The following is a 14,525-nucleotide window of genomic DNA, read 5'->3' as shown; positions in this document are numbered from 1 at the left end:
AAACTGGCTCCAGTGGGGATGAGGCAGCTCCTGCAGGTGATGCAAATGAAAGCAATGAGAAGAGGTAAGATGGAAAGGTGTAAACATCTGCTCCAAAGTAATCCCCTCTTCTCTGCTCTCTACATTACCGATGACCCTCCTACCAACCCTGGGGTGTGTCAGCCAGACAACCACTGGTGTGGGTACATCTGGCAGCCCTGCTGCCCAGCAGAGCAGTGGGGCTTTGCTGGCACCTTCTGTTTGCAAGGCAGGAGCACAAGCTCACCCACTCTTCCCCCTTCTAATCTCTTTCACATCTGTTCTATCGTGGTCTGTGTTGCAACAAGCAGAAGCTACACTTACCTTCTCCTTATGTACCAAAACCTGCCTGTGTGCAGTCACAAAATTCAGTGGTGTGCGGAAATGAGAAAATTGACACCAAAGAAAACAAGTGCAATCACGGAGCTTCCCTTTGCCTATCTGGCTGCAAATGTTCCAGCTGGTATGAAGCTTCAGACAGTGACGTGGGCCCAAGATTGTGGTGTTTTTCAGTTTTTCAGTGGTTTTCTTTCTTTTGTTTGGTTGCTTGGTTGTTTTTTTCTTTTTAATTATTATCTTATTAGAGACTCCATGCATTTCAGTTCTCCCTTCTATACACTGACTTCTGCCTGGAGCAGTGTAGGTGTGCCTCATGCAGCTGACAGGGACTCCCTTACACACCTTTGTAGCTGCTCCATCAAGCAATGGGCTCCCTTATCCCACGTTGTTTGCAGTGAAGGACCTACCCTGGGCTGCTGGTGGCTTTTATTCATTTCAAACACTTTAATGACTACAGAAAGTACCAGGTAAAAATTAGGTGACTGCCACCTCCACTAAAGCAGTTTTTTGCATACAAATTAAATGTTGACAAGTGATAATGGCAGGCTTGCTTCTGGACTCAGAGCCAAAGGCAGAAGACTACTGCCTAATTGGGAAAAACAGCAGAAAATGAATTAAATAATAGGGATGAGGAAGATATTTCATTAGCTGATCACATATGCCAAGCAATTCATCTTCAACATTTGTCACTTTTCCAACATGAATTTTAAAAAGTACGGTGCTTTATCAAATGTGTGAGGCTCTTCCAGAGTGAGTGGTGACTGACCACTCACAATGAGTTCATTAAAGCAGTTTCACACTAAAAAGAACAAATATTGGTGGAGATTAATTGATTTCCTGTTACCATACATTCAGTCTGAATGATGTAGCTGAGATGTTTTAGTTACATCCACTTCATCTAAGTCAAGTGCAGCCTTCAGTGTGCTATTCATTTAAGTTTTCCATTAGTAATGAGTGTTAGAATAAAGTTAAATACTATAACTGTCCAAGCTGTCGTTCCAGCTTTTCCTCAGCTTGCCCTGCATTCTTTGGCTAAGAGCAGATCTTACACCAAGCCACTCTTGCTGGAAAGTACTGAAGGTTCATTCACATTTCTCTGTCCCCTCAGCTCTGCCAATTACATTTTCTACATGCACCATGTCATCCTCATTACTTGCACTCACTGGATGATTTCTGATGGCTGAAGAATGAGAGAAAGCTCTACAGATGCTTTCCTCAGAGCACAAGACCTCTCCATCCCCAAGTATAGCAAGTCAGGAAAGGAAGGTAAGAGACCAGCATAGCTGTACTGGGACCTGCTTGTCAAACTGGAGAACAAGAAGAAAATGCACAGGCAGTAAAAACTGGGACAGGTCCTGTAGGAGGAGTATGAGGATGCTTGTGTAGGGATGTAGTCAGGAAAGCCAAGGCCCACCTTGAACTAAACTTGATGAGAAGAACAAGAAAGTCTTCTACAGGTACCTCAATAAGAAAAGGAAAGTCCACAAGGGTGTACCACCCCCCCCCCCCGCCTCCCCCCTCTCCTCCTCCTCCCACCTCCCCCCCCCCCAAGTAGTGAGTGACACAGGCAAGCTGGTAACAACAGGCAAGGAGAAGGCTGAGGTGCAGTGAAATGGCATGTAAATTCAGGTCCAATATAGCAGTGAGCTATCTGTATGGGAGAGGAGCGTGCTCTTGCAGTGCTTCTCTATTCTCCTTGCAGCTGGATCTGAAATGTGCTGCTTGCAGCTTGCATTCACATCTGTCTGCTGTGGTTCTGTGCCTCTCTGTGTCTGCACTTTGCACTCTTGGTAGGGATGGCCTTTGGGCTGTTCTGTTACGTTTTCATTTGAAGAGAGAAGTGAAAATGTTTAATCTCAGAGATCCAGCCCTCAGGGAGCGCGCAAAAGGGCAAGAGTTTGAGCAGCATGTCTTCCCATCCCACATAGCCATGTGCCAGTCTGAAAGAACACAGACACAGCAAGCAGTGCAGCTCCAGTGACCCTTCTGCGTGGCTGTCCCAGGGTCCTTTCTCCTTTGGTTTCTGATCCCAAGAACTTTACACAGCATGCCTGGCATGAATCTGATATCTTAAAGATTATTAGGGACCCTTCAGTCACCAGCTCAGTTCTTAACTCTGGGTTACATCATCTGAAGGGGGAAAGTTCTCCATTGTAAGCTCTGGTATCTAAAGGCCAGTTTGGAGGGGAGGCAACACAGCCTGCATCTCTGGTACAAACTAATTTTGTTTTGGATTTTAGTGTGCAGGATTGTAAATATTTTAATTGCATTAAATTTCTCCTTTAATGAACAAACAGCTATATAATTACAGGAGCATATTCACATCTCTGCTGTAATGGTTGTTTAAGCATTTTAATTCTGCACTATGTTTGCAGGGTTGGACTCCTCTCTGAGAAAGTAATTTTGGGTGCAGAACAGTTCACAAGCCCTTACCTTAGGAGTGTATTTTCCCTTTAATTTACCCAGGAATATTGTGAAAGTTTGGGTATGTGCCCAAAGCCAAGCTTTGTCTTTCTGTCCTTTGATTACCTTGTCTGCACCTCCCTAAAGCCCAGAAGCCTCTGCAGATGGTCAAAAGCAAATTTCCAGCCTTCCACAGAAGGCCTGTGGCTGTAAGTTCCCTGCTATTCCTTGGTAGATCACATTATTTGGTTTTATAAACACTGAAGTAGAAAGCACTCAGATGCTGCACTTAGCAGCGCTGGTGTCTGGCACAAGATGGGCTGTATGATTTTGTACTGACACACACACCCACTACCACTTCCACTCAATGCAACTTCCTTGTGTCTCACCAAGTAACAGCCTGTTCTTGTCCAGTAATGTCTTCATCTTCCTTTTCTCCTGCTGCCCTTCCAGCAGTGACCATTACACATAGCTTTGCCTATGAGGGTCTGCTGCATCTTCAGTCCTGCAGTGTGCTACAAACTGCACTTTGTTAAGAATGGTCTCAGGATGTGCATCCTTTCATGCCAAAATCAGTTTTATAGTTTTCTTTTGTTGTTTCTTTAAATACTACATATGATTTCTTTAGATACAATATTAGCCTAATTAATGAGTGTGAGAAGAGAAACATTTATCCAGTGCCCCTTACTACCATAACATACACCTTTCAGCAGTTTTAACATTCTTGGCACAACACATATGGAGCTGGAAGGAATCAGTGGCCTGAGAGCAACTCACATCATATTGCTCCATAGGTTTGCATATAGAGCAGTGAAACAAAAACACAGGAGCTAAAGCACTGAGGTATTTTTTTCCTGGGCTTGATAGCTTAAAAAATGAATGAATAAATCACCGCATTGTTGAATGAAATGATGCAAGTATTGTGCCATCTGGCTCAGCAAGGAAGTTACTCACAACTGTTTTAAAGTGAAAATTGCAGTGACTGTCCACAAGCAGTAGCAGTAGACAGTTTCAGAAACAGTTTGTATCTTTAGTTATAAAAAAGATGTTAGCCCTTCATCCTACTGAAAATGTCAGACATGTATGTGTTGAATTTCTTGTTCTGTGAATCTAATGTGACCTACCAGGCTGTCACGGACTGAAGCTTGTACAGATGGAATCCCTTGCTGTCAGGCCCAGTTATTGTCAAGTCCACCAAAAAACCTTGCTGGTCATTCTCTTGTACTTCTTCCAAAACACAGGAATTCCCAGTTTCCTCAGGTCCAGCCCAAAGCACCTGGCACAGTTTAACTGCGATGGGCTTTGCCCAGTGCCAGGGGATCTTGTAGGCACGAGGAGCAGATGGATGTTGAAACTGAAAGGGACAAAGGAAATAGCCCCTGGTCTCCTGTTAGCACACTGGAGTAACCATTTATACTGTCAAATACTGCTGAGATTTAGTAAGTGCTTCAAAAAGCAAATGATGGGAGGCACCTGTTAATTCTTCTTCTAAAGCAGAATTATTTTCCTTCTGACTTGGGAAACAGACATATGAGCCCAACTTTTCCCTCATAACTGTCAGTTTCATCAGATTCATTTTGGAATAACAGATCTAGCTGAAATCAGAAATAGAAAGCACCAGCCATATTTCAGACAGTGGATCCTATGTTAATTCTTTGTTGTTGCTTTGTTTTTTATTTTTGAAAAACAGAAGTTAATTTACTTATTTGGCTTTTAGATTCACAGTCGATATAACAGAAGATGGATAGGAGATTAAGTGTGGATTCCAAGGGGAGTTTTTCAGAGATTTTCATATGAGCAGTTTCTGTGGCTAATGGAGTTACTAACAGTACATTTAGGACTTGGTTAGTGTAGGCATTATAAAAAATCGAAGTGTGAAAGTTGAGCAGAGACCATAGGGCAAATGGGAATTAACTTGCTCAGGTAGACAGTTGTAAGATGAAAATTCAAGGCAGTAGCTGGATCTAAACACATTCAGGCAATGACAGAGTGCAGAGGTGAGTACGGAAATAGGGAGATGTAAATAGCTGATGGCATAAACAGTGCCAAGCTTGATTATTAGTTGAGAAATACATGGAAGAGATGGGCTGGCAGGGAATCAATTGCCCATTCATTCCTTATGCTGATGAGCTGATTACTCAGTGGCCTTTTGTGAGAGGAATCCATCGCTCTCCACTGTGCTGTGTTTTTGGGGAATCAAACTAACTGGGAACAGCTGGGACAAAGTTTGCAAGTGTTTGGTCATTGGTATAAAACAGATGAAAGTCAGTCTGTATTGCTTGTAAAGTAATTTTCCAGCTGGTGGAAGTATGAATTATGATAGGAAAGGCAAATAGGATCAGTTATAGGATTATATTTAGAATAAGAGGGATTAATGCATGTAATTTTGATGCAAAATAATGAACTAGACAAATGTGAGGAGCAAAGGGGGAATGGCAGAGGAGCAGTGAAAGCAAACCAAGATCATAGAGGGTACATACAGATGTGGCCGAGTAGACGGAAGGGAGGAAAGTAGATGAGAAATTTACTGAGGGTCATAACAAAATGAGACTTTTACAAGAGGTGGTGAAGTCCTGTGCTCCAGTTTTGGCTTCTATTGACTCCATGTGAAGATGAAGGCAGTGAAATGTCTCTGATAGGCACAGCAGGTCTCCCATTGGCATGAGGGGTTCCCTTGTTGTGAGGGAAAGGTTTGCGATCAAAGAGTTTGCCTGCCTGAATTCTTTTGAACTCATCTGTTGCCTGTAGCCTTGCCAAATTAGGCAACACCATGGTTAGCCTGTGCAGGCAGTTCTACCCCACTGTCAGAAGCTTCTTATGAATGAGATCAGAGACAAAAATTTCAGTAGGTCTTCTCACAACAAAGTGGGAACCCTAAACAGAGCCTATAACACTGGGGAGGCAAGAATTCTGGCTCATGTGAGGGCTGAGCCCCATAATTTGCCAGACTGGACATACTGTAACTCTAAACCCATTTCCAGATTAATTACACAAAATCTGCAAACCACTGTAAAATCATTTTCATCTGCAGAAGATATATTATGGTATTTCCTCTTCTTCTCAGATTCAGTGAAAGCAAATTTTCACATTCTCCTCTGAACAGACATTGCCAGGAAAACACTTTTGAATGTGATGTGTGTTATTCTCCCATAATTCAATCCTGTACTCTGAATGCCACAAGTGTCTCTGTTATTTTGTCTTTCATTAGGCTGCGAACTCAGATCAGGAACAGTGTCTCCCCATGCACTTGCAAAGTACCAGGAAAACCAATGACTGTGTGCTGTGAATGATGAATGTGAAGCTCACTTGACCGCAGACAGTGTAGGCCAAGGGCAGTTCTAAAAAACAACTGCCTGATGAAATACTTGTGTTTCTTTGTGACGCTGAGTTCAAAATGCTGTATAAGAACCAACAGCTTGAAAGAAAATAAATATTTCTATTCTTCATTTGCTTCAGGTTTAGGAGAGGGTGACCCAAGACTTCAATTAGGGTTACATCTATTCCAGAGTGAAGAACGAGCAAAGCAAATAAGCAGGCAGGCCTGGGAACAGACTTCTCAGAATGATGCAAAGATGATACTCAAAAAACTTACAGGAACAATGTGTCCTAAGACACCTTCTATTTCTATGAATGTAGATCAAGTATAATAATGTGAGATTTTTAAATGAGTTAGTCTGATGGAGACCTTTATATTGCACATCTTTACTTCCATATTCCTTGCTCTCGGATTTCTGGTTATATACTGCTGGTTAAATGCTGCTAGCATTCTTCTTCTTGATATTTCTCTGGCTTGAATAACTTCTGCCATTACAGAATCAGTCTTGTCTGGAATAGAGGAGTCCTATTTCTATGATTTCACTTTGTGTCTTCATGAAAGAAACATGTACTAGTCTTCAATTTGTCTTTGTTTCAATCTATATAGGACTTTCAGGACCCATTCCCAGATACAAATATTTGAGATTTTCAGTTCTGAATATCCTGTCTCAAAAATACCCTGCAATATTAACTTAAAATTCCATGCTTCAGTAGGAAGCCTCATGAATACCTGAATTAACTGAATACTTATAGAAAGCTGATACATGCAAAACTCATCCTATGAATTACACAAATGTTACCTAAAAGTGATCCTCACATGGTGCTTTCCCAGATTTTTACATGTATGTTACCAGTGCATCCAATGATGTGATTTACGTTGGAATGGTTTTATTGGTCAGTTTTTGCAACTTTGGTCTTTTTTCTTGATCAAAGAATTTCCATTCTTCTCCACTAGAAAACAGACACATTGAAGACTGCTTCAGTGTCCTAAAGATGTATTGAATCGAGCTAACACAGTATTTTCTGGGTAAACTAAGCACGTGAAAAGTGATCTTGCTTTTTTATTTAAAATTAGACAAATGCTCATGAGCTCTGGGTCTGCTTCCAAGTTGAAGAGAAATAGTTTTATTGATTTTAGTGCTCTCGATAAATTAGGAACGTGCTGAGAAAAATGCTCCACTCCCATGAGTTTGGAATTTATTTTCAAACTGAAGGGAATGTTTGCTGTGTTTACTGTGGTATTCAGGCACTGGGTTCCTTTCATCTTTCTCAAGATGCAGCTATATACAACTAGAGGATGCAAAGACTGTGAAGCATTTGTTGCTTTGTTTGTTTTGTTTTTGCATATACTGAAGGTTTTATTTCATCACCCACTTTCATGGAAGAATAATTCAGAATTAGTTCAAAGTAAAGGAGGCCTGAACTCCTTCCTTCCTCTAGCTCAGCAGAAACCAACATTTTTGGAAGATTTGCAGAGGAAGGAGCGCAATGAAAAATGATCCCACTGAGTCTGGAGTCCAACCTGTCATTGATGCAATCCACACAAAAAATCAAAGCCAACCTTCCACAGACATTCTTTGACTGAGATGAGCACCACATGCAGATTGAGGAGCAGACCTCGGTGATTACATTGCTCTGGTTGTGATAAAAGAAGGCAGCACTGGGAGGGATTCCCTCTGCTGGTCCTGGGGGTCCACAGTGATTCTTAGAAGGTCATCCTGCCTCTCTGGTCTGGGCTTGAGGGTGAAGGAGAGCAGTGTTGTGTAGATGAGCAAATCTATCTCATTTACCATTTCATGTTTTGAGAATGAATGAAAACAACTGAAAATCTGTCTCCACAACATTCTCATATAAATTATTTATATCAGGATTGTTTTCAGCCCATAGAGACTGCAAAGCAGTAAAGGTTCATCCGATCCCACAGGGATGGGCTGGCTGCTCTGATGGGGCACTGCCTGGGCTCAGCTCCATGCTCCCCCAGCAGCCCGTGCAGGCAGGCAGCAGTCAGTGCCTGCAGACCATGCAGCCCCAGCACAGCACAGCCGGCGCACAGAAGGCTCAGCAGGTGCCGTTTCCCCCTCCTCCTCCTCCCAGCTCAGCACCCCGCAGTTGTCTCCACCAACTCTCCCGTGCAGCGTTAATGTGAGGGAAAACTGTGGCATCACCATGGTGCAACTCTGACTTCCCCTCATCCCTGATCAGTTCTCAGACAGGTGTCAAAAGAAACATGATTTCAGGAAAAAAGGGCATTAAGATGTCAGTATAGAGACAAACACAACTTAGACTGTGAGCACATCTGTATATTCTTGATTATCTTTTTAAGAAAACTAAAAGAAATATTCCTGAGTGCTCCACTGGAAATAGTCAGCAAATAAGATTCAGTGTTCATGGAAGAAACCTCTATTATCTCTGAAACAAGTTAGCATAGCACGGGCAGTCAGCAGCCATTGCTGCATTTACACACTTAGAATGAGAAAAGGAAAACCTGAAATTTCACACAGCATTGAAAAGAAAACTATTTTTGATATCTTAAGGCAGATGCTGGGTCGTGGTCTGATGTGTTGTGGTTCAGAAATAAAATAGGTCTTTAAAAGGAACAACAGCTCTCTTTTCTCTGGAGGAGAAGTTCAGTGAATCCTTTCAATTTCCAAAGGCGTAGAGGTCAGACTGCCCCGTGCCCTCACTGTGTGCTTTCTGCATGAGGCTGAGATGACTTGTGTGATCTCATAGGCATGGGCTGCTTTAAAGACTGCTTTATGCAGTACATTCTGCCTGGAAAAGCAAACTTACTTTTAGTATTCCTTCACACATGATTTTGCACAGACGGCTTCCCTTGGAGTTGAACTCAGCCTGCACTGTGAATGGTTTGAAAAATGTCTATTATTTAAAAGTTTCATTGTTAGAACTAAACCCGAACTGTTAAGAAGGAGCCTCAGCCACAACCAAGAACAAGTTCAAACTCAACAAAAAGAATTGCTGGCCATCTCTCCCGTTCTTGTCTTTTAAAGCTACAATAACAACAGAAAAACAATAAAACACTTTCCAAGCTTGGGAGCACTTTAGCATCAGTCTTGCTGACAGGAGCACCTTCCTCAATTATATTTTCATCATCAGAGAAACTATGAGCCCACTGTAACTGCATAAAAGCCCTTCAAAATGAGAGCTTCCTTCAGTGTCTCACTCCCAATCAGAGGTGCTTCCACGTGGCAGCCTCCAGACCTCACAGTTTATAACAACACAATGACACTTAATGACATTTCTCATCGCATTTCTGTCTCACATGGGGAGTGCACCACTGGAGGGGATGCACTAGGCCATGTGTGAACTGACTGGAGAAGAACTGGAAATACGTCATCACTGTTTTGTTTAGAAAAGTACTTCTGACAAAAAATCACAGGTTTTTTGTGACTTCATAGAAAGATTTCTTTCAAAAATATGAAGTAAGACCTGCATAAAAACTTGAACAAGATAAGCATGATTTTCAGGTTAGTGAAAATCAAGCACATTAATAGACAGCTCCTGGTTTCTGCATACAGAGCTGATTTTCTCTCCGTTGTCTCACTTGAGGGAAATTGAGCAATAAATGATGGGAACCAGTGGAGAGCATCCTCCTTCCAGGGCTGCAAACTACATTTGTCTCAGTTGTGCACACAGTCTGCATTCACACTGTGGTGAGTGCTCACCTGTGAGTGTGCAGTTCAAGTGCTTGTCCGGATTTATTTCTTGGTTGTTAATGAGTATTCAGTTTAGTTGTTTACCTGAAATGCAAAAAGTAGAGATTGGAAGTTTATTGTCATGTGCAAAATTATTGAGGGTGCACTGGATAGATGCATAATGCAAGGGGCTTTGACTGGTTTGCCTACAGAGGAACCCACATTGGTGATTCTCTGAGCAGCAGCAGCAAAGCCTCACATGTGGAGGCTGACCAGATTGCAGAAGGGGAACAGGATACAAACAGTTTGAGGAGCTGCTTCACTGACATTTCCAACACTGTTTTGGTAAAGGCCTTCGCTAAGCACAGTGACCTGAGATAAGCACAGAGTCAAGTTTAACATGCCTGAGAGGAGGATCTGGAGAGGAGGATGTCAGAAGTGCTCCAGTGTTACCATGATGACTGGCTTCCCACTTGCCCCCCATTGTAGTTGCACTGCTTGGCACTGGAAGGCACCAGCCTGGAGCTCCGGCTGCAAGGCTCCGCCAAATGCAGGAAACAACAGACACCCAGAGACTGGTGAAGTACAGAAATCTGAATGCTGAATTCGGATTCAGGAAAGAATAGGTCCTGTTTCACTGGGTTACACAGCTTCTGTTGGTTAATAATATTTATTGATATCCTTGTTACCGGAAACAGAGAAGAAGAGCGATTATCTTCTGTGGAGAAACCTACACTAGGGAACCTGCTGTAGCAGGGGATTTGGTCTAGGGGATCTCGTGAGGTTCAAATGACTTCCAACCCTGTTGATCTGGGATCTCCCCTGGCTTCAGGAGGTGACTCTGGCCTTACCTCCCAGAAGTCAATACAGCCATGGCTGGGAGTCTTGTGCTGCAGGCAGCAAGGTATGCAGGTGAAGCACAGCTGGTCTGACAGCTGCCATCACGCTCCTGTCCTACAGGGCTGTCTCCTTACCTACCAGACCACTCTGTGCCTGCAGGGCTGCCTTGGTTCAACACCCACAGGCTCCCAGCCAAGCCTTTCTCTGTTGGCCTTTGAGAAATATTCCTGCCTCGTGCACATGTGATTTTGCAACATGGGGTAGACAGCAGTTGCTCCTGCTGTTTTCTCTACAGCATAAGCTCACCCAAAGGAGCCAGAGCCCATGCAGCTGAAGAGGCTGCTGCACATGTGGGCATCCTAATCATCATTGTTAGAGCCCCTTTGAGCTGCTTGGATCGAGCCATCTGGCCTTTTGCTCAGAGGACGTTCAGACCACCGGTGGCTGAGGGAGCAATCAGCAAAGGGCTGTGTGATGTCAGGTGCTGAGACTTTGACATGACCGGCACTGATCTTCAGCTTTGTTCCCTCTGTGGCATTTCAGCACTAAAATGAGTTTCTGCATATGCTGCAAATTCTTATGTTTCCTCAGTAGTTTTGATTTTCCTTTTCTGTCCAAATGATTTTCCAGGGACAGTGTGTTTGGAACATAACCTGTGGGGTGGCACATGAGGAGCACAGCATCCATGGGAAATACCACCCCATTTTATTTTAAAGAAAGGCCCGGGCAGCTCCCACCTGCTTAGTAAAGAGCGTCCCCAGGAGCTCTGTCCAGAGATATGCCTCCAAATTGAGGCAGTGCCGTGGCTCAGTGGCAATGTGCCCACCCTGGACAGCTGTGAAGGGTGGAGTCGGGCAGCCCATTTGTGACATCAGCAGGAATGCATTGCATCACAATGCAGGGGATGGGTTTAGGGCCACAGGCAGGCAGCGCTACTGCATTTTTGACCTGGGCCAATGGTGAGTGCAGCAGCAGGGGAAGGTCGGGCTGGACGAGGGATGTGGTGCAAACACCAGCCCCTGTGGGAGCACCACGGGCAGTGCTTGGAACTGTCCCTGCCAGCACTGGCCTCGGTCCCTGCTGCCACCCAGCTCCCTCGTACCCACTGCTCCTACCTGAGCACAGGGCCATGCGGCTCCTGGCCCCGCTCCCTCCCAGCCCCACTGAGCCCCTCTCTCCCATCTCTTGCAGATCATGGCTTTGGTGTTTGTTCTCGCTTTGTTGGTGCGGGCGCTAAGTGTCAGTGTCAATACTGATGTGCTCATGCTCGAGAACGTGCAGCGGCGCGAGGTTGATCTGCAAAAGCACATGATACCTCCGCAGCACGAGATTGAGCAGAGGAATGAGCAGCAGAGCTGGGTGGACATGTCATCTCTGCTCTTTGCTCTGCTGGATTACTGGAAGATCTGGTTCAATGTGGGGCTGATTCTGTTGCTCCTTTGGAACATGTTGCAGTCCATACAAATGAGCCAGCATGATGAAAGCAGCAGTGAAAATGACAGCTCCAGTGGCGAGGAGGAGGCATCGGGGGCGGAGCAAGAGGAAGAGGAAGAGGTGGAAGAGGTTGAACAGGAGGAACATCAGGAGGAACAGGTGGAACAGCAGGTGCAGGAGGAAGAGGAACAGGTGGAACAGGAGGAACAGCAGGTGCAGGAGGAACAGGAACGGGTGCAGGAGGAACAGGTGGAACAGGAGGAACAGCAGGTGCAGGAGGAGCAGGTGGAACAGGGCGGACAGCAGGAGCAGGTAGAACAGCAGGAGCAGGTGGAATTGGTGGAAAAGGAGGAACAGGAAGTAGAGGAGGATGACGAGGAAGAAGACTTCAAAGATTCAGCACTGACAAAATTTCTCACAAGGCGTGCCCTGGAAAAGGTGGAAGGAAGGGCCACCAGGTGCCCTATAGTGGAGGAGCTGATGGACCAGCTCGTGCAGACCTTCAGATTCATCTGGTCCAACAGCTTCTTCCCGGTGCTGCAGCCCGCCATTGGGGTGGGCAGTGCCTTTGAAGGCTGGAGTCCCCGGGAGTGGGACAATGTATACTGCCTGCTCGTGCCCATAGAGCCTCCCCCCGGGCACACCTTCCTCCTGGAGCTGGGAGATGAAGGGCACGGGCTGGCAAGGAACTCCCGCGTCCGCGTGGAGCTTCAGTGCATGTGCCAAAGGGAGAAGCAGCTGGGGAATGTGCTGTGCTTCCTCCACCACCATGAGGAAGAGCTGAGCCAAAATCAGGACCCCAGCCTGCTACAGACTCTCTGCACTGACTCCTACCTGGATGTGGAGAGAACTGTCACCTGGTTCACCGCACAGGTGGCAGCAATCTGGAAGACCACCCACCACGCGCACGCCTACAGCCTGAAGGTGCTGCCTTCCAGACGCTCCTGCAAGCTCCAGCTGACAGAAGCCTACAGCGGGGAAAAAGTCCTCGTCGAGCTGCTGTTCGGGGTGCAGCAAGAATACTCGGACATCTACCTGACCAGCCAGAACACAGACGCCGGCTTTACGCCCAGCACAACATGGCCACAGAGCTGTGCTGTGGCAGAAAAGAAGTTCTTCCAGCACACGGCCAGGAGTACCGGACAGGACAGCTCCCACCTGCACTGCCTGACGTTGCTTGCCAGCATCTTAGTGGGCATGGGCTTTTCCACCTATGTCATCAAGACTCTTGTCCTCCACAGTTTGGCCATCATCCCTTTGAAGAAGTGGCGCAGGAAGTATTTCCTGAATCGGATGGAGAATCTCCTGCGGTACCTGCGCTTCTGCCTGGATGAGAAATGCCTGAACCACTTCTTCCTTGGCAGCAAGTCGGTGCACAGCACGATTGTCCTGCCGCAGTCCTTCCGATCCGCCAAGCCGCTCAACCTCTTCCAGCACCTGGAGGAGGACCCGGACGCCCACTCCATAGCGCTGTGTGAGTTCAGGGAGCTGAAAGATCGCTACATCAGACTGCTGCTGTTCGGACGCTGAGAGAGACCTTTGTCCGAACCCTTCTCTTGTTTTGGCTGCAAGCTCACATCCTGTGAGCAATAAGACTCTGAGACCTATTTAGGAGGCCAGAGGTGGCTGTTTCCTTGTGGCAGTCAGTGTCACGTTGGAGAGAGCTTACCAGTGGAAGATCCGGCCTGTGACCAAATGACTCCATCTTGGTATGGGAGATCTGGGGATGGAACCATTGTATCTTGTGAAGGCAAGATGCAAACAGATGCTTCCCTGCTCCCTCTGACGACCATCTCTACTGAAGATCAACATCTGAACTACGAGTCATGCTGGAAACCCAGTGGTGACTAATTCTCTCTTGCTTTCTACAAAGACTCTTTGCTTTTATTTCCTATCTCTTTTCTATCACCCGACTTCCCTTCCCCATTTCCCTAAACAACAACAACTTTTAATAAACTCTTATAAACTATATATCCTGTTGTGTCTCAATCTCGCCGTCGTGTGTACGTATATTGAAAGAATATAGAGGCCACTAAGATGGTCAGGGTGCTGGAGCAGCTCTCCTGTGAGAAATGGTTGAGGGAACTGGGCTTGTTTAGCTTAGAGAAGGCTCTGGGGAGATCTCGTTGTGGCCTTGCAGTACTTGAAGGGAGCGTATACAGAGGAGGAATTGCTGTGTCACGGTGTTATCTAGATCAATCTATGTCTGTGACGGGGAGGGGCAGTAGGCTCCTGTTCCCCCTGGCTCCCAGCGTATAGGAAGGGAAAATAAGAAAGGGGTAGGGAGATGGGAGCTGGACTCAAGGAAACAAACAGAGAAGTGGCAACGATCTAAGGAGGAAAACTTATTATTTTACTAATTACAATCTAATGGAAATCGAGGCTAATAAGCCAAGTAAAATAAAAGGGAAAGAGAGAGAGAGGTTTTCCGAAGACCGAGAAGCCTACTTTGAAACTGAAGGTGCCACGGCTTGGAAGCACACCCAGACTCGCTACCAGGCAGTTTGAGAGAGAGACAGCATC

General features: G+C 45.5%; 1 protein-coding gene and 1 long non-coding RNA gene across 2 annotated transcripts; one reads left to right on the top strand and one right to left on the bottom strand.

The window, feature by feature from the left end:
- Positions 1–8,578: 8,578 nt before the first annotated feature.
- On the bottom strand, positions 8,579–11,371 carry LOC146760306 (uncharacterized). Its single transcript, XR_014947622.1, has 3 exons — positions 11,306–11,371; positions 9,759–9,833; positions 8,579–8,847 (listed from the first exon to the last, which is right to left on the bottom strand). It is a non-coding gene; the product is annotated as an uncharacterized LOC146760306 (long non-coding RNA).
- Positions 11,372–11,933: 562 nt separating this feature from the next.
- Positions 11,934–13,688, top strand: LOC146760305 (inositol 1,4,5-trisphosphate receptor-interacting protein-like 1). The gene is made up of 2 exons (XM_085551408.1): positions 11,934–11,984; positions 12,351–13,688. Exons 1-2 carry the CDS (start codon positions 11,934–11,936, stop codon positions 13,530–13,532), a joined length of 1,233 nt encoding a protein of 410 aa, XP_085407534.1. The 3' UTR covers positions 13,533–13,688.
- Positions 13,689–14,525: the final 837 nt, after the last annotated feature.

This window comes from Coturnix japonica, chromosome 6 (assembly GCF_054131305.1).
Source record: "Coturnix japonica strain WE chromosome 6, WE-NBRP24, whole genome shotgun sequence".
Taxonomy (NCBI): domain Eukaryota; kingdom Metazoa; phylum Chordata; class Aves; order Galliformes; family Phasianidae; genus Coturnix; species Coturnix japonica.
This window is presented reverse-complemented; position numbering and strand designations above follow the sequence as displayed.